Source organism: Melopsittacus undulatus, chromosome 3 (genome assembly GCF_012275295.1).
Source record: "Melopsittacus undulatus isolate bMelUnd1 chromosome 3, bMelUnd1.mat.Z, whole genome shotgun sequence".
NCBI classification, from domain to species: domain Eukaryota; kingdom Metazoa; phylum Chordata; class Aves; order Psittaciformes; family Psittaculidae; genus Melopsittacus; species Melopsittacus undulatus.
This window is the reverse complement of record NC_047529.1, coordinates 59694006-59716059: the sequence shown is the minus strand read 5'-3', so window position 1 is coordinate 59716059 and position 22054 is coordinate 59694006. Positions and strand designations below refer to the sequence as shown.

Genomic DNA, 22054 nt, shown 5'->3' with positions numbered 1-22054 from the left:
TCTCCACCACTAGTTATCCTGTTAGGAAAAGCAGACAGAACAGTGGTGCTGTGATGGTATGCTGTGAGAAAAGCATTCAGCTTAAGCCTCCCTCTTAGTACTTACCCAGTGTGAGAACAAATTGTATTCTTCATTCACCATAGGCTCACCAACATCCCAAATGTACAGTATTAGGCAAGTTTTTGTTTCTTTAGAACAGATAGTGAAACCAAGCTTGGCCAGGAGGCAGGCAATATATTATACTTAAGACAGTCAGATGTGGTAGCAAATGTGTAACAAGCAAAAGGTTACTTATGCACACATCTGGATAATCTCAGTAGAATGAATCAGTTTTTTCTTGCCTTGCTGCAAGACCAGTTTAATAACTAGTGCAGTTCAGGTAAGGCTTCCTTTCACTCCCACGTCGTAAAACGCTGTCAGCTTAATTTCTGTTTATAATAATGGAGTAGTTGGCAGCTATTAGCAGAAAGAAAGGAAGTAAGGATGGTGCACTAATAAGGAGTGATGAACAGGAAATTCACAGAAGTTACCAAGCAAACCATCTACAGTCATACTGGTTACATGTATGCACTCACCTCTGCTTTCTGATCATCTTCTCAATAACATAGGTGACTACTAACCAAACTTGCCTCATGTTAACACAAAGCATCTCAGATCTGATCTGGGGGTAGTCTGACATGTTTAGGGAGATAAAATAACCATTTTTAACTGTCTCGTTCTTCCTGGATAGTAATGGAGTGCCCCCAGAAGTACTACATAAGGAGGGGAAAAAAAATATATGCCTTTAATCATTGGGGGGCCACTGTAAAGAGACAAAAATCTGGAAGACCTCTAAGATGTTAAGAGTTACTTAGAAATACTAGCATCTCTATTCACTGATGTCCCAGGTGCATCAAGAAACTAAACATTCCACTTCTTTTGTCAACATTTCCTGTGTCATAACACACCATCTACTTGAACCAGGTGCTGAAGAATCAAAGACCATATGTCTTGAAAGGGAACAATCTCTCAGCTTCCCTCTCCCCTTCTTTCATTTTGTTTTTAACTTTCTCTCTTCATGTTACTAAAATACCTTTTTTCCCCCTAATTATTCTGTAAACACAATTTCCATTTCCTTCATTTATAAAATGTGAACTCTTATCTTTGCAAGCTATAAGGATATAAAATCTGTGCCAGTGGTTCACATTGCAACTAAATACATTTGTGAAAATTCGGGGATTTTTAAAAGCTTTAAAGGTACTACAGACAACATTGACACTGTTTGCAATAACCTGGTCCTTGTTTTCAACACACAGCACTTGGGAGGCACCTCCTCCAGCCTACATTTGTACCTGGCTGATTCCTTTTGCCTAACACCTTGCATATATGGCTTTTCCTAGCAGTTTTGTCATCCTGCTTTTCACCATTTCATCTTTTCATTACAGCATTGCCTTTTCCCAGTCTTGATACAGTTTTGTCCATGTCCATTCACAACACTGTTACAAAAAATAACTTCTTATTCTCTTACACGAAGACCTAGGTTAAGCTTCTGACTAATATACCAACTTAACCTACTTGGGGCTCCCCACTTGTAATGAACAGCAATCATTCCTTTGTGCACTCTTTAAGGGCTGCAGGTGAAAAGTTGCAGTCGAGAGCATTGCATTATTATTGTTATATTAAAACATTCCCCAGTTTAAAAAGAAAAAAGACTACCCTGTATCCATCGCTGCTCCTTTATGCTCCTGACCCACCGCACCCACAGCGGCCCCCGCATCGCCCTCACCGAGGGCTGGGCCCAGGCAAGCCGCCCGGCCTCACACACACCCTGACCCCACACGAGCTCCTTCCCCGGCTGACAAGGAGGTTTGCTGCGGACCCCACAGCGGGGGAAACCCGCGGGGAGGTGCTCACGACCCCCACGGAGACCCTCCCGCAGCGGACCCCAGCCCGCAGCCCACGTCGGGCCCGCCAAGCCAGCTCCCACAGGGACGCACTTCGCTTCCCACGCACGCCGGGACCTGTAGTTCGGTAGGCGCGCGGCCGTGCAGGGCTTAGCGAGCGTGGCGGGCCCTGAGAACTACAGCTCCCAGCATGCCTTGCGCGCAGGCGGTGGACGCATCCGCTGGCGGCGGCGTGGGTGCGCGTTGCCGGGCAGTCAGCTGGCTGCGGGGCGATAAGAGGGCGGGCGGCGGGGGCGCTCGGGGCAAGCTCGCTCGGTCGCTCACGTCCTGCCGCGCTCCTCTCGGCGCGGAGATAAGGCGTCCGCTCCGCCATGGCTGAGACGATTGCGGACACCCGGCGGCTGATCAGCAAGCCGCAGAACCTGAACGACGCCTACGGGCCGCCCAGCAACTTCCTGGAGATCGACGTGGGTAACCCGCAGACCGTGGGGGTGGGCCGCGGCCGCTTCACTACCTACGAGATCCGCGTCAAGGTGAGCCCCGAGCTCGGTGGGGAGGGTGGGAGGCATTGGGCGCTGCGGCTAGCCCAGTTTCTGCTTGCCGGGGCCTGGGCGGGTGGCCGGGGGTGCCCATCGGGCAGCTCCGTGGGGTCCGTGCCCGCTCTTCCTGCGGCGGGCCCCGGGAGCGAATCGAGAGCTAGGGAGGTAGAATGCGGAGCCCGTGTGTCGGCGTTGGGCTCCAGCCGGCACTTACATAACCGGGACGGGTGTACCCGGGACCGGGGTGGCGGTGGCGGGCTGCCGCCGTCGTGTCCTTCAGGGCCCGTTTGACAGCTGGTGCGGTGGGTATCCCTGGGCAGGTAGGTGATGGCTGCGCGGCAGCGGGCTTCACTCAGCATGAGAGCCGGGCCTGGCCTCTGCAGTAGGCTGGAGCTGGCAACTCTGGCGCTCTGATGGAAGCGAAAGCAGTGCACTTCGGCTGAAATAACCGAAGGACAAATGTTCTCTCAGTGCCACTGTGCACAACTGTCAGTAGACCGAAATATTGCTGTACTGTGAGCAGTCTGGTTCTAAGTAAATAGAAGAGAGCGAACTCTTAGCTATCAGAGGTGTAGTAATATGGGTGGATCTGCCCTGAGAACAAGGCCAAGTTCAGGATTTCAGCAGCCTCAAAAACCTGTAGAGAATGTGTAAATAAGTCTAGTAAACAGAGCTAGCTGAAGTAATAAGGTGAGTGTGTACAGAGAGGCCTTCCTGTTTGCTTTTGTACCTGAAATATAAATTGAATGCCAAGTAAATAAGGCTGTTTCTCATGTGCTGTCAAATTTTTCTTAGTGGCACTGGACTCTTTCCTAGCTGGAAGGGCAGTGTTCACTAACATGCCCCAAAGGCTAATTGTCTTAAGCTTGAGAAAAGCTATGTGGGGTAATAAGGTCTTTCTCATTTCATAAACAGGGCCTGGAGGAGTGGACAGTGAAATGCAGTATCTATGGCACTGGTTCTTGCCTGTGCTAGTAGGGACTTGAGGCAGGACATCCTTTTAGTCTGTGCTTATAGGGATGAGTTGGAAGATTACCAATTTTGTTGTATCTTGTGGTTGAGTCTACTACCTTGTATAGCTTTACTCTTTTGCAGCTGATTGAACATGATCAGTTATTACAGGCAGTAATAGAGAAGGAAGAAGCCTCGTTGACTCTCTGTGCCTATTTTTGCAGTATGGGTTCTTTTTTCACATGAAATGCACATGCCTTCATGGCAGGGAAGGCTTCAGCTGAGGGCTGCTGCCCTGGTTTCTAAAAGTCTTCAGACAAGACTAAAACTCTGCATGGATTTTCTGGTTGAAGTTCTCAGCTTAGTGTAACTTTACTTTAAAAAGCAACATCATTTGGGGTCTAAAGCTATGACGAAGGATACTTCTTTCCTTCTGACACTCCTAAATTGCCATGTCCCCTGGCTATTCCTATGTTTCAGATGTGCTTATAAAGTGGGAAGAATAAACTGAAACAACTGTAACCTGTGTTTGGCCTCTCTTGGACAAACTCGAACTTGCACACTTGTGTTTCATTACACTGCCCTAGCAGCCCACTTTGCAGAAAGATGTAACTCTACCTTGTTTGGAAAGTATTTGTGCCTTAAGTTCCTGATGATGTTCCTTTTTGTGAGACTGAGCATTTGGAATTGCTGGATGTAGGTAAGATGATACAAAAGGAACATAGCTGTGATATTGGCCTTGGGAATGAGACCAAATTTACTGGGTTTAAAATATTTTTTTTCCCTGCCCCCAAAATCCCCAACTGAGGTTCTTCAACAGAAAGGAAAGCAGAAAAGCAGGTTATGAGGCAGATTAGTATTAGCCCATCTGCTGTTTGGGTGGAAAATTCTGGATTCCTGTTGTAAGGAAGACCTAGAAGTGGTTTGAACAAATATGCTGTGATAGTACTGTGACCTTCCTCTGTTCTTCCTCACATCCTGACTATTATATAAACATTGCTTCCTCCCACTCCTTACTTGCACCTCTGCCTGTCTGTATACAGGACTGCTTCTGATACATGATCATTCCCTTTCCAGTTCTGTGCTACTTTTACACAGAGTCCATCCATGCTGTATACGTTCACAGCTGTCATGAACTGTAAATTGAGTTTTATGTCTCTGTGTGCTGGAAGGCTACAGAGCAGGTAATACAAGTCATGCAGAATTGAGTTCACTGTCTAAACGTATCAATTAACTGCTTCTCAGCAGAGCATAGACCACGTTGCTAATAAAGCAAGTTTCAGTATGGGAGAAAAGTTAGAACTTGAATTGCTGTAGTATTTTATTTCTAAAAGATAAGTTTGTACTATAACCTGTTTGTTGGTGCATGGTGGGCATCAGCCACAAGCCAGCCTCTGTGGTTTGATGACTGCTTATGTTCATAGAAAGTAGCAGCTGACACTTGCTGTGTTCCACAGTGGTGCTAGTAGTGGCAGCAGTACAAACCTGAGATGGAGTGAGTTATCTGTGCTGTATCTGGAAAACTATTTCTTCAATTAACATCAACATTAAAATGTTTAGGGGTGCAGAAATTGATAGTTTAACTGCTGCCAAGTTCTGATAAAAGCTATTGGACAGGCTGATGCTATGGCTGGAAATCATGCTAAGCTGGAAACATTGTCAGAGAGGACACAGAGATTTAAGTTTAAATTAAAGCAATTAGACCTGCACCATTGCCATGGTGTTCATAAACTTGGTGTAAGCATAATTCTATATTGGTTTGTCTGACTCTCAAAGCTTAACTTTTTCTGGGAGAGACTGAGCTTGCTAGCAGACACTTGAACTGATGTTGGATCTTGCAAAAAGTGCTTGTGTGAAATACTGCAGAGTGTGTCGTCCCCCCCCCGTCCCAGCTTTTATTGGCAAGCTTTCTGTTAGTATTGCAGCTGAAATGTATCTGTTGCCTGGAAAGCAACAAGTGGAACAAGCCTCATGATTTAATTCTTATATTGCTGTACTCATCAGCTTCTGGTGGAAGTTGGAAAGCTTAATGGGGAACTTAAAAGTTTTGGGTAGACTGTTCAGCAGTATACTACTAGATAAGTGAGTCAATTTCAGTACTTATGACAAAAACTTACTATTTCCTAGCATGTGTGTCTGTGCAGGCTAGTGGGATGGCTGTGCGCTGTGGTAAATGCATGGTACTTTCACAAGCAGTTAGGCTCAGAGTGCTGCAGGTAGAACCTATACAGCACTTCCAGTGAGGCAGCTTACTTCACAGAAGGTCAGGTGGTTAAAGTATTGCCTTTCTGAGCCTGAACTTGCATTAAATAATATACTTTTCTTGGCAGACTGGACAAGGTGATGACAGAAAGCTTTCCACTGTAGCAACCAGTATAAGACAGGGTGGTTGGTATGCCCCTGCAGTGCAGCTTGGCAGTGAAAGTCAAATGTCTTGTTCAGTAATGGTAAATGCCATCCTTCAGTGCTAAAATAAGAAATCGGAGTGGATCATATTCTTGACAGGGTGCTAGAGAATTTGCTCTCCATCAGCAGCATTAGGCAGCGAGTTTGCATCATTTTAAGATATTCTTTGTGTGAAGGCTTAGTGAGCTAAAAAAGAGAACAAAGCAATAGGATATAAAGCTCCAAGTGCTTTTTCTAGTGAAATAAAACTTGATATAGTAGTAATCTCATCTAAAGGTATCTAGACCCTCCCACTATGGTGACTGCAGGGATCAACTAACATAATCAACTAGATGGCCTGGCAAAGTAATACAGCAAACTACTCTGCTGCCATTGCCTCTTGAGAGGTGTGAACCAACAGTTAATTTCTCAGTGTAAATACCCTTACATGCCATATGCTGCTTCTTGGGAGTCTTTAGCTGTTCACTCAGGAACCACCACCAGAGGGGTAGTGCTTCCCTTCCACTTGCTACACATTTTCAGGGTGGGCTTCTGCCTGTCAACATAGGCATGTGAACACTTGATAATGTTTATAGGCTGTCGGCCAGTCCTCTCTGTGAATTCCAAGAAGCAAATGTAGAACAAATGGCAGTTGTTATATTATCATCCTACGGCGTGTCCGCAGTCCTCAATCCAGTTATCACCTGACTTCTACTGTACTTAAGACATAGTTTTCCTGGTAACTGGGTCAGCAGGAATGACTTTGCTCAAACAGATTCTGTGCAACATCTTCAGTTGCTAAATCCTTTAAGGAGACAAGATAGGCTTTACAAGTTAACTCTGATCCCAGCAATTGGTGACATACTTTAGAGCCATACAGCCACTGTAAAAGCAGTGCCATAGGAGGTAAGCACATTGGTTAGACTACTGTCAACAAAGCATACAGGTATGCAGGAACTTGCTGCATATGGGAAAATATCCCTTTGTTCACACTATATTATCTGCTATTGCTTCTGTAGAAGTAAAAGTGACTTCTGTGCTGCCTGTTTTAGTTGGGTTTGTCAATTAGACTAAAAGGTTAAATTATCTGTTGATGGTTAGTGAGAGCTTGCAGAGAAGTCATTAACAGTCAAACTGGCAGTTAGAGTTATAATAAAATACCTGCTACAGGCGCTGCTACTCCAAGTAGTTAAATAATTCTTTCTAGTCAAACCAAAGTTAAACAAAAAGCCTTTGTCTTAATTCTGTTCTTTAATACTGAATTGCCTCTAATCAGTGTGATTAAACTTGACACTGAAGCACACCTTAAGTTTCCTGGGGTCCCACAGCTCAATGGCTTGTCTAAAGGTACAGGAGGGTAATGCCTTGCTGTTGTGCTTGCAGATGTAAAATGCATCACTTGAGTGGTGCCAATGCTCTTGAAGGCAGCAGTCAGCTCTCCTGTTTCTTCTGCAGAGACTTCTGTAGACTTGCAGAGGTGTTTGACTGTGTAGACCCAATGTGGGGAAGGAAATGAACACACAAACTGTGAAGTGCCTGCATTGTTAAAAATAATATTGGTCTCAAAGGATTGGGGAAGTATATCAAAGTACCGCTGAACTTGAGCTGCTTTTGAAAGTCTGTTCTCATCTTAACCCATTGTTTTCAAGACCTCTCTTGGATACAATACCTGCATTTCAGCATATTTATAGTAGTCTAACTTGAGTGACTGATTTGAGTTTGACTTCTGCAATCAAAGTCAAAGTAAGACAGTAAATGAACTGAAAGTATAAATTGCTCAGACAGAGCTTATCTTGTGCCATGGCTTTGCAAAGTGGCATTCCTGATCTGGTGAATGTGCCTTTGAAATGCCATCCTTGAACGGTGCCATATTTCCTGTTCTTCTTGTGTTTAGCTGGGTTTGAAGTTGCAGGTTCTTCTCCTAACATGAGAAGAATCAAATCCATTGGTATACATAGTTGACTTTAGCATTGTTCAGTTTCATAGTCAGTGAAGCTTGTGGTGGGGTAATGACTAAATACTGACTCAGTGTTGGATATGTTTAGGGATGCATAATCAGCACTGTTCTTTCTCTACTACTGCAAATCTCGCATCACACTGCAAGTCTACTCTAACTGTAGTTTAATTACTCTTCTAATACCCTATTCTAGACTGTGCTACCAGTTTTAGACTCCTCTTTGAAGGATAAAAATGCAGTGATTCAGGTGACTTTGTTCTACAGCCCACCTTAAACACTCACTGCACCATTGATCACAGAAAAGGGTAGCTGGAACGGTAACAACTTTTCAGGACACTGACTAGAGAGACTCAATTAGGGTGGCTTGTACAAAAGAAATTTCTGAGGCAAGGAGAGAGGATTTACAAGTCCACTGCATGTATTTACTCTGAGCAGCTGATTTTTCTGTAGAGTTTTTTTATTAAACTAGGTTCAAGAGCCAAGTCCAAAGGTACTGAACTGGTTTGGTGTTGATGCCTGTTACTGTGCAAATAAAGTAGCCAAATCTCTCAATTGTGCTTTGTATTAATATGTTAGTTTAGCTGGTGACTTTGAGTCTATTTCTGCACATACGGTGTGAGCCTTGATTGTCATGTAGTAAGAGTGTGCTCTAGTACAGTACTGAACAGACCCATCAAATGAACAATGGCTGATCTTTGTAGGATGGATGGCTGCAATCCAGGTAGGCATATGATGCCGAAGTATTTTGACATGTTTTTATTCTTAGATGGCTTGTCAGAAAAGTGTCAGCCTGAACTTCAGAGCAGCTGGGTCTCTACTCTTTCATCTGGGGAAATGAAATAATGTAGTGTAGATGTGAGCTTCTAACTGTAGGGGAAGTACTTGCTTTAGAAACTTTTTCACTTGGTAGTGCAATGCCAGTTGCACTACTGGAGTCTGTTTTAGCAAGTAAATAATCTGAATGCCTATGAAGCTGTAGCACAGAGTGAAGGGTCTGAAGTTGCTGTTACAACTTTTTTTGATGTGAGAAGGATGGAGAAGCCCTAACCTTCTGCTCAAGGTATAAAAACAAATATTTTACTGACTGAAGACAGGTCCATGAACATATTCCTTATGTGGTTACTGAAGAATGCAGCTCAAAGCTGCTATCATGGGATGATCTTTTGTGGTACATGACAGTACAGCCTGTGTTGGCCACAAAGCCAGTTGTGAAAGTTTAGCTAATAGCTAGCATATGGCAGCTTTACTCTAAAATCCAGAGGAAAATGAAGCTGTATCTGAAGTGGTTTAAAGCCACCTCTATACCTGGAAATAATGCTTTAGAGACTATGGGTCTAAGCTGCAGCACCTGCTAAATGTGAAGATATGCTACAAATTAAAGAATGTGAATGTTACTATTCCAATAAAAACTGAAAATATTAAGAGTTTTTTGTTGTGGTGTTCTTGGGTTTTATGGGTTTTTTTGTTTGTTTTGATTTTTTTTTTTGCTATTTAATGTGCCTATGTCTATGCCAGTTATCTCTTGTTTCTTACAGGCTTATGAAGTGTAAGGATGCTAGACTGTCTGTAGCTCACAAAGCATGTTAGGACTTTTTTTCCTGATAAAAAAACATCAGTTGCAGCAATTTACTGCAATTTGTTGTCCCTATTTGACTGTAGCTGGTAGATGTCAGCTAATGATGCTAAAGCATCAACTTAATGTGATCCTTCTTCAGCCCTTCTCAATAAGGAATGAATGGTAACATTACAGTAGGCCAAACCAGAGCTTATGGCAGTTACAACTTGCAATTATGTAAAAGTAGTAATTCCTTCTTTTTAAAAGGAGTATTTGGTATGCCAAAGGAGGCTTTGCCTTGCTAACCCTAAAATGATTATCTGGAGTTACTGATTCTGTCTAGGTGTTGTAAAAGCTTATGCCTGAATGTGCCCTTAAAGTGCGATTCTGTTTTTACCTTTGGCTTATAAGGATGAAACCCAAAGAATAACAAATCCCTAAACAGTGTTTTTCTAAACTCTGCTTTGAGCTGTTTGACCATGGCACACCATAATTCAGCTGCTCATGATGATGGTGAACTTTGGATCATATGATGATAGATGCTGCTTGGCTAACACCCAGACACCCCTACACTATTTTTCATAGAGCAGCTCTGGGCTCAAGGCATTTGACTTGGTGAAAGTTAACTCTTGTCTAAAAACTAATAGTCTTTGCGTTGGAATTAGGATTTTGCTGCTTTAGTCTTCAAGCTGGGAAGCATCCTAGCTCCATGTCTCGGGGCTTTGGAATGGGAAGCTGTATAGTTCTTGGTGTAGCTCAGGTCAGCATTGTTTAAAACTTGGTGTATACAAGTGGTCAAATCTGACCAAAACTTGGTCAGATTTTTCCATGTTCTATTAATTTCAGATTTTTACCTGTAATATACCCTTAGTAGACCTGGAGGTCAGTTAGATGAAAGGGGAGGTAGAATTCTGCTTTAATCAAAATGACTGAAACAGGTAACAGCCTCTTGTCTGACCTTTTGCAGTGGGGAAAGGTTTTACTTCAGTGTACAGCAGAAAACTAAACTTCTAGCAATTGAGGTTTAAAGTATGCTTGCCTTCTTTCTTGCTTTTTATAATTGTAGGAAATGGAGAGGTAGCTGCTTCTGTCAAGTCGGGAAGGAAACAAATCACTGGCAAGGTTTCTGCAACAACAGTGCACTGCTGGAACCCCTTTCTTATACTAAAGGGCAGCAGGCTCTTATGCTAAGAAAACTATACTTTTCTGTGTTCCCTGAATGCTACTTTCTGCAATACCCCAGAGCTCTTATTGGCTGTCTGGTAAGTGTAGCTGAAGGGTGTAGTCTCTTGACAGATTACAGCTTCTGTGAAGAGATAGTAAGAAGCTTGGATTTAGCCTCTGAGAGTCAAGGGCACAAAATCCTATCAGAAGTGAGCTGTGTGCTTTCTTTCACTGTTTTAATGGAACTAGAGATGTATCAAGGCTACCATAACCTACCTGAAGAGACTACATCAAAGTAGGTACTGTGGCAACACTGCAGCTTTATTCTCCATCTGTTAGGAGTGGGAGACATGGGCAATTCAGGACTGCTGGTGAATGTCTCATTGACAGATGAGGAAATGAATCAAATACACCACAGAAACTGTCCTGGACAGCTACTGCTATAGAGCTTCTGCAGCTGTAGGGTGGACTGGGCTGCCATGACATTTAGTGTCAACCTTGTGGAGTGTCAGCATGTCCTCTGAAGGAATCCAAATGCAATTGGCTTTCAATTTATGTCTGGAAACAAATTTGTAGGAGCAAGTCTGGCTATTTGCAAGGCTTTTTCCATGCATCGGATAAATTAATCTAGTCTAGATAACAGAACACTTAAAACCTCTTAGAATTATGAGGTAATATATTTAAAGTACTCTAGCTTTCCTCCTGCAGTTAAGGTAACTCGTATACCAGAATGGCTGCCCTGGGGAGGTGTGTATCTGAAGCTGAATGGGCAGTACTGACTAGTACTCAAACTACTTGTATTCTGCCTGTGAAAGTCTCTTCACTTGTGTATGCATATAAACAATTCTGGGACTTCTGGCCACAGCTCAGGGATGGACTGAAGCAACAGCTAGAAAACTTACCTGGTTATCTGGATTACTGCCTTAGGACTGTCATTTTTCTTCTGAGGTGTACCGGGAACCTCTTGAGCTTAGAGTTAGACTTGGAGCTTGAATACGTTATGACATAAATGTAGCTGAAGAAACATGCTTGCTGTGAATACAGGTTTTGCCCTGAAATCTGTTAGCAGGCAACCACTGCTTCCCGTTAGCAGTTTGAACACTAACCAAATGTAGAAACTCATTTGGCATCTGAATGGAAGAATGTAGGAGTGACTTAAGGGTTTGGGTTTGTCATCTGCTGTTTAACTGTGTATTTGGCACCAGTTCTGACAATGTTTATTTCAGTGTACTAGCTTGGCCATTAACTCACCCAGCAGAATACAAACTGAAAGCCTAACGGATGTCTGCATATGGTCTGATACAGAAACAGTGCTAGACAGAATCTGTCTTGCATTAATTCTGTGCTTAGGATTTGGGGCTATGTGGGACTTCACGGAGCTGATTTATTTGCCCTCCTGGAGTAATGCTTTATCTGTAATTGAGTAGTGACTGCTGGTTGTCTGGTCTCTTGGGTAATGCATAATCCTATCAGATTGAGGGCTTGCATTCAAACTGCTAAAAGGCATGATTTTGGACTAGGCAGTTGTTGAAAATGTTCTTAATAAAAAATTAGACTAATTATTACACTACAGAGGAAGCAGTTGCTGCAGTAATTGTGCTAAATTTATCAAAGGAATGAGCTATGCTCCAGGGGCTGTGCCAAACTGGGTCATGAATTTCATGACTGTAGACTTTGCAGATCAGCAGGCCAGAAAGCCATCACTGTATTGCTGAATGAGCACGGGGAGGTGTGTTTGTGAAAATGAAACTAGCCTGTCTTTAAGTTTTGTCCTTACTCTTATCTCTGTTCTAGCAGGCAAACAAAGCACTAACAGTGTTCAGAGTAGCCACCAGCATCTTAGTGACTAAACAAAGATAACTCTCAACATAAACTGTGAAGCTGAGAATAACTCCTTTGATATCCTCTGTGGTCTTGAAGTGACACTTCAATAGAAGTTGATGCCTTAATGTTGTTTCCCTCTACCAAATTCCTGCCCAGATAGCTCATGCTTCAGCAGCTCTCTGGCTTGTTTCATGAAAGCCATGTACCCATGATAGGTGGAGGCACTAGGACATGCAGAAGTCCTTCCTGTCGAAGGAAGAAGTGATCTGCTCAAGCAGCGTAATCATCCTTGGTGAGAAAGGCACATGCAGTAACCTCAGGTGTTAATATATTCTGAGTTAAAAGTATGGAGCTAAGGTGTAAGTTCAGGAGGATAAACAGGACTATGAAATTGCCTTTTTTTGTTTTTAATAGATCCTGCCTAACAGCTGTATCTGAAGAATGCAGCTCTATCAGTACTATCTTCTAGAAGAAGGAGAATTGGTGTAGTTTCTGGCTTTTAAGAAACATGAGGTTTAGAAGTTTTAATTCATATCCAGAGTAAAGGATGGGACACACACTTTCCTTTAGCATGTAGTTCTCAAGTTGTGACTTCTAAGCTGCTTAGTGTAATGGGAACCTTTTGTTCAGACATTTCCAGTGTTCATGATCAAAACTGGAGATTTCAGCTGGAGGGGAAAACAAGTACTCTGTCCTTTTCAACCAACTTGCTAGCTGGACTAGCATGCCAAAAGTTCAAAAGGGAATGTAGAAGGTAAAACAAGCTCAGCTGGCACTTCTGCACCCACATTATACCTGTAAGCCTGATATGTTGATTAGAGATTAACTTTAATAGACTTCATGCCCAGAAGCATGAAGAGAGTTCCTGAAGACCTGGGAACCCATTGCATTTAGCTGCTTTTATTCAGATTTAATCCCTCTTGTAAGTAACCTGAGAAAGTAATATTTTTGCAGGTGAGAGCCAATGTGTTAAATATGGTAAAGGGCTTTATATCCAAGACGCTGAGAAAGAGTTGGTGCTGCAATGTGGAAGGCTGAACTTAGTTAAAAAGCCAGTAGCTGAAATCAGAGAAAAATAATCCAGTACTTAACTTCTGGGAATCTCCTTCATGCATTCTGGGGGACCGGGACCTAGCTCTCTACACTCTTGAGTATTCTTATCATTAAGACAAGAGTGTTTCTTTATAAAGCCTGACTTTCTGACACAATAGTCTTAAGTGCAACTTCATTATTAGTCACTGGTACAGTCAACAATGTTTTACCTTGGAAGGAGAGTGAAGATTTCATAACAAAATATTTTGTACTTTGTCATTTAAGTGCGGACTAAATAGCGTGTGAAAGTACACAGTTAACTCTTCAAGTACTTTTGCACTGTGACAGCCAAAAACCTTGTTATTGGTTGGCAGTAATGCAGTGGCCCATAGTCATAGTCCTGCCTAGTGCAGGAGAGTGTCTCTGCAATTAAACCTGTTTTGAGCAGCCAGAAGTATCACTCAATGAAACCTTAAGCATTAACGGTCTACAGATGATATTGTACAGGGATATCCACTCAAACTGTGACCAGAATATGAGATGGCTTACAAGTTAAAAATAAACCAAAAAAAAAAAGTCATTAGCTGAAAATGGCTACTGTGGTTCTGCCAACAGGAAACCTGGGGTAACTGTAGTCCCATGTGAACATTAGCGTCCGAGGGTAGGTCTCAGGAGTCTTATTTTGAGGTGAAGACAGTGAATATGCAGTCTGATGACAGCAAGCTTTGGTCTGTTACCTGCTGGTTATGTACGGCAATTATAAAGTTTTGGTCTTCCTTTTAGTAGGTCAGATGCCTACAAACATTTTTGTAACACCCTAGCCAGTTTGATATCTCTATGTCATTTAAAGTTCAGATTGTGGTCTTGGATCTTGGGATGACATCTAATCCTAATGACATCTCTAGATGTCATTAAGAGTGCATTCTCAATGTCTACTCTTAAAGTAACATTTAAGTTGGATTATAACAATAGTATAACACTGCACCCCAAGAATGAACAGAATCAATACAGGCTCTCATGAGTCAGTGTAAGGACACATACCAGGGTGCTTGTGTATTTAACATGGTATTGTGCAGCATTAAAACCTTGTTTCCATTTGACCCTTTCAAGGGTATTAGAATTGAGTTCTGACTCCTAGCCTTGTTCAGAAAAGTTCTGCCTAATCAAGCTCTGCTTGGTGTAACTTTGTAGCAAACCAGTGTGATCTCATCACCACTGAATGTTACGTTGCATCTCCACCTTACTGGCGTCTTTGGAGCGATTCAAACTTGGCAGCTTGTGCTGTCTTCAGCTTCATCTGTCCTGAATGGATTTACTGTAGGACTTAATAGTTTTGCTTTTGAAAATGTTGGAAGCCAAGGTATATCAGGTAGCAGAAAAGTACAGGAAGCTTGGTTATGTTCCATGCTGATACCTGAAACTCTGCCTTAAAAGCAGTAAGAGGAGCCTGTGTGGATTGTGAAGACTTTCTCTTCCCCCTTCCAATTTCGTGCATATATTGGCATTGGGAATTCAGTTCCTGAGACAGTAAGAATAGCACATGCTTGTGCAACCATAGGAACATATCCTTAAGTGGCCAGTGAATCTGCTATACTATTAGGTGATACGGTGTCAAAGTACCAGTCATTAGGATGCCATATAAATGAGGCCCACAGTTAAGCAGTTTGAGGCACAACTTACTTGTGTACCTTACAGACCTTTATTGGTATTTCTCTATCTTGGTTGTTTCTCAATACTGTTGTGGCTTAAGTAGAAGTAATTTATAATTAAACAGCTTGCTTCTGCTTATTGAAACTTCTAATTTGTCTAATCAATATGTTATGTTCTTGTTCTCAGACAAATCTACCTATCTTCAAATTGAAAGAATCTACAGTCAGAAGAAGATACAGTGACTTTGAATGGCTAAGGAATGAACTAGAAAGAGAAAGCAAGGTGGGTAAAATCGTGTTGTCGTTTAAACCAAGCCTCACAGAGCTCGTGCACTTCCCACCCTTGCTCCCCCAACTCCCGGAGAGTTGGGAAGGAGAATCCAAAGAATGTAGCTCCCATGGGTTGAGATAAGAACAGCTTAATAACTAAAGTATAACACAGATCACTACTGCTACCACTACTGCTAATAATAATGATAAAGCAAATAACAAGTGAAGAGAATACAACACCTCACCAGCCACCGACCCATAACTCACCCCACCCTGCCCGACCGAGCACTGACCGACACCTCCCTTCAATCCCCGAGCCCCAGCCCTTCTGGGTAACTTGGTTACATCCTGGGCATGACATGCTATGGTATGGAATACCTCTTTGGCTAGCCTGGGTCAGGTGTCCTGTCTCTGCCTTCCTCCCGGCCTCCCCTCCTCCCTGGCAGAGCGTGAGGCCCAGAAAGTCCTTGATCAGAGTAAACATTTGAGCAGTAACTACAAACATAAGTACTATCAACACTGTCCCCAGACCAAAAGTCAAAACACAGCACCGCACCAGCTACCAAGGAGAAAAAATGACTGCTACTGCTGAACCCAGGACAGAAGGGTGAATACAAGTCTTTATAGACATACAAAGAGTAGTGGTGCTAAAACACTGTTATAAAGCATATATCAGAACAGATATTGTGCTTGAAAATGTCCAGAACTAAACCACTGTAAAATGTAGTAAACCTCAGTTATACAATGCTAGTGGCCATTTAATGGTTTGGAGTTAATTGTGAGAGTTAAACTGCTTGAATTCAGCTTACATCTATGGGCAGATACTGTTCTTCTCTGATTGTGTCATCTTTCTTCACTAGGGATGTGATTGAGTTGGGTCCTCTAGGAAGAGGAGGTGGCAGAGGAGGTGTATACATTTGCTTATGGGCTGTGCTTAAGGACACTTTCCTAAATCTTTCAGGTTGTGGTACCACCTCTACCAGGAAAAGCTCTTCTCCGTCAGCTTCCCTTCCGAGGAGATGATGGCATATTTGATGATTCCTTTATAGAGGAAAGGAAGCAAGCTCTTGAACAATTCATAAACAAGTAAGTGGTTGTTGTAGTTGCCTGGAGGCAACCCCAGAACTCTGCTCTGAAAAATTGAATTAAAACTGCTAGCCCTCTAACTAGGGTACTTGCAACTAGGTCCAGAATGATAACTTTCACTAATCTTGCAATAGGACATGCTAACATTGCTCATCCAGTGTTCAGTTAGATATTGTAATGCTTACCTGAGCAGCTGTTGTTAATTTATGTAAATTACTAGTAAAATTATAGCATTCAAATATTTCTACTTTTCATTTCTGAAAAGGTATCCTCCACTGGGTGAACAATGGAGCTTACAATGGGCTTGCAGCAGTTTACTTTGATTGCAGATGTGAGGTTTTATCAGCTTGTGTAATGATGCATATTTTCTCTAATCATCATGAGAGTTTTTCTGAAGATGTGAAAACACTACATGAGGTATGCACATACAGGGTTTGAAATAGACACTTTGGGATTTGTCACTGCCTTTCAAAGGGTTAGCAGAAATGACAGTAACAGTCTCGTGATTCTTTTTCTGCCATCTGACTCTACTAACTGCCATCTGTGTATTGACCTGAAGAGCTACCTTAATCCCTTTAACAGTATGGATCCAAACAGTGAGTAAGAAGGAATACTGTCAGTTAACCAGCTCTTCTAGTCTCCAGAGCAAATGCTCTGCAGACCAACTGCATTTGGGACTGCTCCCTTTTAAAAGTTCAAGCTTGTTAATTCCACTGACATTCTAACATTGTTCAATAGTAATGATGTTTAACAGGAGCAGAGGATGTCTGCGAGTTGAGCCATAATTCAGAAGAATCTGCTTGTCAGCTGTTGTTAGTCAGTTCAGGCATGTGGCTTGGAGTTGCAAATGATGGTGACCCTGTGAAGTCTCTGCCATTTTTTTCACATAGTTGCTTGTTAGCTCAATTTAGTGGTATTGTTAATGGTTCTGAGCAGGTAAAATGCTTCAGACTGCTCTTTGTTCACAGACAAGTGGAATGAATTTCCAAGGCATCTAGTTCTCCATTCACACTACATGAAGGCAGATGGAATGTGTTTTGGGGTTTGTTTTTTAAGGCTGTACAATCAAAGCAGTCCTGACTGTAAAATACAGCTTTTATCCGTGCAGGCTTAGGAATCTACATGAAATGCAGAAAGCTTTACTGAAAACTTTCTATGCTCAGTCGAGTAATATGTGGGGGAAGAGGGCTGTTCATGTTCTGAAGCAGTCACCTTGAATGGAATTTCTGAAAAGCGCAGTATAGCTGACAGAAATGGAGTGGCCTGTTTACTCACATCACTTATTCAGTCCTACAGCAAGTAATGCATTGATCTTATGGAAGTATTAGACTTCCTGGTCAATTTTTCTTCCTTTGAAACAAAAACAGACCATTAATGTAGATACTGAGGTAGTCGCAGACTTAAGTACAACTGAAACAAGGCTCTTCAGGCACAATTCCATTATTCAACCTCATCAATTTATTCTAATGGCATCAAGCAAATATCACTAAATTTCTGAACCATGTAGAAGCTTTAAGGCTTGGCTTCTACAAAGTACTCTGAGTACTAGTGAACTTAGACTTGAATGTAATTTGCATAATACATGCATATTATTGCAATCTCAAAGATGGTCTGTGTGTCTAGAACTAGAATCTCTCGGATAACTGTTACCACTGTACCCAAAAAAGACCTGGCACTGGTGCTAGTTCTTGATATCTAGGAAGAGGAGTGGTGAGAGAAGCTTTTATTCCTCTAGATAAAGAATCTAGAGGGACTATATCACAGCAGTGCAGCTTGAGTCAGCTCTTTTGGGCCAGCTTGCTCTTTTCTGCCAGAATCTGACCTTGTGATACATTAATATTTTTGAAGTAACAGCTGTTAAGTGAGTGTCATCTTTAGTGAAAAATACTGAGGAAAAGCCAGTGCAGAGCAAGATGCTCCTCTGAAGCCAAGAGCTGAATCTGAGGGATTAGGTCTAGTCTTGCCACCAATTTGGAGGACTTCCTGAGCAGGAGAATTAATATGCTGCTGCTGCCTCATCATCTTCTCCTGTGTAATTTTGCCTTAAAGTTCAAGCAGCTGCAGTCTGATGGGGGTGAGATACTCAAACTAGTTATTCCAGACTGTCTTCCTTGTGAACTGGAATGCTGGATTGTTGCTGATTTATTAAAACCTGGCAGGATTGATAGGCTTTATGACTGCACTTGAAATAATCTTAGTGCTGAATAGGATGGCTCAGCTTCCTCAAAGGACACAATGACAAGTGCACAGTGACAAGTGAATCTGCTCAGTGGTGAAATAAGCACTGATATAGATATATCTGGAGAAGATTGACCAAAGTGCTTGAAAGTACTGATGCTGAGCCACTGGAGATGACAATGTATTACAATGTGTTCAACTAGGTATAACTTCCATTTAGAGTAGAAATGTTCTGACAGATATGGGGGCCATAAGGCTGACATAAGCTGCCCTAGGAAGGATGAGAGGCTTTCTGTCTTCAAGGAAGAAGCCTGTCTTAATTGACCAAACTGGATGTAATTTTTTGACACAAAGCTGTTTTAGGTTTTTGTAAGTGATAAGTTTCCAGGGATTTTGGTTCTCTTGGATTTTTACCTACACAGAAGACTTCATTGCATTTTAAGGGTTTAAATGTGTATCTTATGGGTGCTTCTGAGCTTTAGAGTATCTTCTTATTCTATTTCAGCTGCTTTATTGCTTTTTAAAAGGATGGTGGCTGAGTCTTTATATGGAACAAACCTAAATCTGCAGTAGAGATTCTGGTCTCTTCTAGCACAGACAAGATCTATGTCTCTTATGTCTCATATCTAAAGATACCTACAATAAACAGAGTGGCCAATACCCTCTGGCTGTGCACCTGTGCTGTTTGCACATGCAGATGTGGACCAGTGACCATGGTAAGCCACTGCTCTAAGAAATGTGAGAGCCTTCAGAAGACCTTCACACCCCCTGGTGGAGTAAGTCTTTAACTCTGCCTCGGTTAACTGCTATTTGAATTAGACTGAGACTGAGGGGTTAAGCAGCCTTTAGAAGGGTGTCCTGTGTCAAAGGCATCAAGACCTGTAAAAATCTGCTCGGCTTGCTTAACTTTAGGCTTCTTAATGCTAAGATGATAGTGCTCTCATTTGCAGGTGACAGATAATGAAGTAGCATGCTTCTAAGTGATCAAGAGGTACCTCTGGGTTCTTGTGGACTAACTTCATCTAGGAGAAAATGACAAGTCTTGCTGTTAGACATTATTCCAGTTGCCAGCAGTGGCCTGGAAGTGAGATCTGTGCCTAAGTGCAGAGCCATATATTACTGGTATCAAACCTTGCTAGCTGCAAGTAGGCTTGATTTGTTAGCACTAATGCTTGTGTTTTCCTCTCCAGGGTTGCAGGTCACCCACTGGCACAGAACGAGCGCTGTCTTCACATGTTCTTACAAGATGAAGTAATAGACAAAAACTACACACCATCCAAAATAAGACATACTTGAGTTCTGAAACTGTCTTCTCAAATATTAGTGGTTCTTATGCTTGGTTTTAAGAGGTTGTAGTTTGTCTTAGCATGCTGAGGATAAACAGGCACGAAGTCTCCACTAACATCAGTACACTGCTTGATCTTTGCATATGCTTTATAGCATTAAAGAACACACTTCTCTTCTAGCTAAATCCTTCTGAATTCTCAATTTAAAGGTATTATACTATGAGACCATCCACCCCTTGTAATGTCTCACAAACCTTTCCACTCTTATTTGCAATGACTTACAATGTTTACTGACTTGGCCTTACTTGAACTCACAGTTGTAGTGTCACGTGTTCACTTGTATTTGACTAAATTGCTATGCTGTTTCTGAGGTAGTCATCTGTCTGAACCTGTGTAGAAAGATTGCTTTATTTCTGATACCCTGTATGAGAAACACTTATGCAAATGTCTTCAAGCTTATAAAACACTTTATACTGAAGTAATGAGGGAATTATCTTTATATTCTGTAAGAGGAAAAATCAAATTTATATACTAAAGTAACTTGTCTAAAGTTTTGAAATAAAAGTGAAAATGCACTTCAAATGTGTTGTCACTCTTGACCTTGAGTGTGGGGTATCTCATGTTTTCTGAGAAGCATGGACTTGGCTGTCAGTGAGCTGGTGTTTCAGCCTTGCTGTGATGCTCTTCTGCAGTGCAATCTTGTGTTACAAACAGACAGCACTAAATGCCCTTAAATGTTTGTGCTTGCTGCTCAAGTGTTAAAGAACATATAAAGATATTGAAGGCTGTTCCTGTGTTGTGGAGCCACAGCTGCAACCCTGCTTGTGATAGGCAGTCAGCAGATTTATAGCTTCAATAAACTTGGGAAAGAGTACCTTTCCTACAAGCTATGAGAGGTATCAGTCTAACTTCAACTAGCAAGTGGAAGTTATACCATCTGACAGAGAAACGAATGTTGACATAACCTATGGTACATTATAGCTTCATTCCTAGATTAAACGAGCTCTCTACAAATAGTTAGGGGCACAAAGTCATACAAGTATAAGATGTGCTCATAGACCACTTCCCTGAGTGTTAAAGGAAGGGGAAGGTGTAGAATTGTGCTTGTATAACCACCAGTGAAATGCAGGTGGTTGGTGCCTGAACTGCAGCTCACAAGCAGTACTGCTGAAGTCTTTTTCTCTCACGAGATGCTTTTATGGCTGGAGATGTGCCTTAGTGCTTCCAAATGTGACAGGGGCATGACCTGTCCAGATGTTTGTGAAATCAGATTCAAGAGCGTGCTAGTAGCAGTCTCATCCAGTGTCTTGTGCTATTTGGTAACTGTACCTGTTGGCTTAGATGTGGCTCTGCTGCTTTTTCCTTATAATACTTATCACTGTCAAGAACATTTACAGACTTGCTGGCAAAGTTACTAGTTTCCTTTCACTAAGACCATAACTTCCTTTATGGCAATCTGGGTGTAAAAGATTGCACTGGATGTAACAGTGGTGGCTGACTGGATTATATGTAGTGCTAGTACCTAGCTACCCTGAATAGTTGGATGCTCAAATAATTGCCCTTTCTCCCTCACACTAAACAAGGACTTTGAATCTCTCCTCCAGTTCTGTTCAGGAAATCAGGCACCAAAACTGATAGAGCCCACTAATAGCCCAAAGCTGACTTGCTTTCCAAGAGGTTTTTGGTAATGTAAAATCATTGCTAAAATTCCATGTGCTTATTGAATTGCATGTAAAATTGAGTTACTCTTGGACATGGGGAAGAAATTATAAATGCCTGTCAAGTTTTATTATTTAGGTTTAGATACGTAGTAAGGTATTTTCTCAAATCTTCTTTTCTGAGAAAAGCTTCATTCAGAAACCAAAATAAATGCTCCAACTTCTCCCTGGAAGATGATGACACAATCTTTATCATTTGCTGTGCAAAACACAAAAAGCTGAAGAGGGAAAAGCTGTATGCTTGATGGCAGAACATTGCTGTTTCTAAAGTGAGGACTTTTGTCAACCTCAGTGGTTAACACTGGGTGCCTGCACTGGACCTTGGGATTTTACCTGGCCTCCAGTCCTTCAGAATGAACTAAAGACCTTAGTTCTAGCATATTTTAACTAGTTCAGCTTAGGGTGCAATCTGCAGCACTGAGAGGAAAGCATGGTCTGAGGTTAGCTGTGCCTCAATCAAGGGGATCCCAGGTTGTGAGTCTGCTCTGTAGCAAGGGGTAGGTCCTGCAGGTAAGAGGGTGAGATGTGCATTGCCCTGGCTGCTTTGCAACTGGGAGAAAGCTAGTATAGTGTTGCA

General features: G+C 42.1%; 1 protein-coding gene across 2 annotated transcripts; it reads left to right on the top strand.

Moving 5' to 3' along the window:
• The first annotated feature begins 2107 nt into the window (after positions 1-2107).
• SNX3 (sorting nexin 3) lies at positions 2108-20341 on the top strand. 2 transcript variants are annotated; one of them, XM_005154781.3, is made up of 4 exons: positions 2108-2416; positions 15127-15222; positions 16171-16295; positions 19664-20341. In XM_005154781.3, the coding sequence occupies exons 1-4, from the start codon at positions 2255-2257 to the stop codon at positions 19767-19769; spliced, it is 489 nt and encodes a 162-aa protein (XP_005154838.2). In that variant the 5' UTR covers positions 2108-2254; the 3' UTR covers positions 19770-20341. The 2 variants fall into 2 exon arrangements, with proteins under 2 accessions (XP_005154838.2, XP_033916932.1); XM_034061041.1 differs by lacking the exon at positions 16171-16295 and having other exon boundaries at positions 2110-2416.
• The last annotated feature ends 1713 nt before the right edge of the window (positions 20342-22054 follow it).

Excerpts from the sequence above, each read along its gene's own strand:
- SNX3 (XM_005154781.3), top strand. The coding sequence starts at position 2,255 with ATGGCTGAGACGATTGCGGACACCCGGCGGCTGATCAGCAAGCCGCAG. Across the intron at positions 2,417-15,126 it reads CCTACGAGATCCGCGTCAAG|ACAAATCTACCTATCTTCAA; the intron begins GTGAGCCCCGAG and ends TCTTGTTCTCAG. Across the intron at positions 16,296-19,663 it reads CTTGAACAATTCATAAACAA|GGTTGCAGGTCACCCACTGG; the intron begins GTAAGTGGTTGT and ends TTTCCTCTCCAG.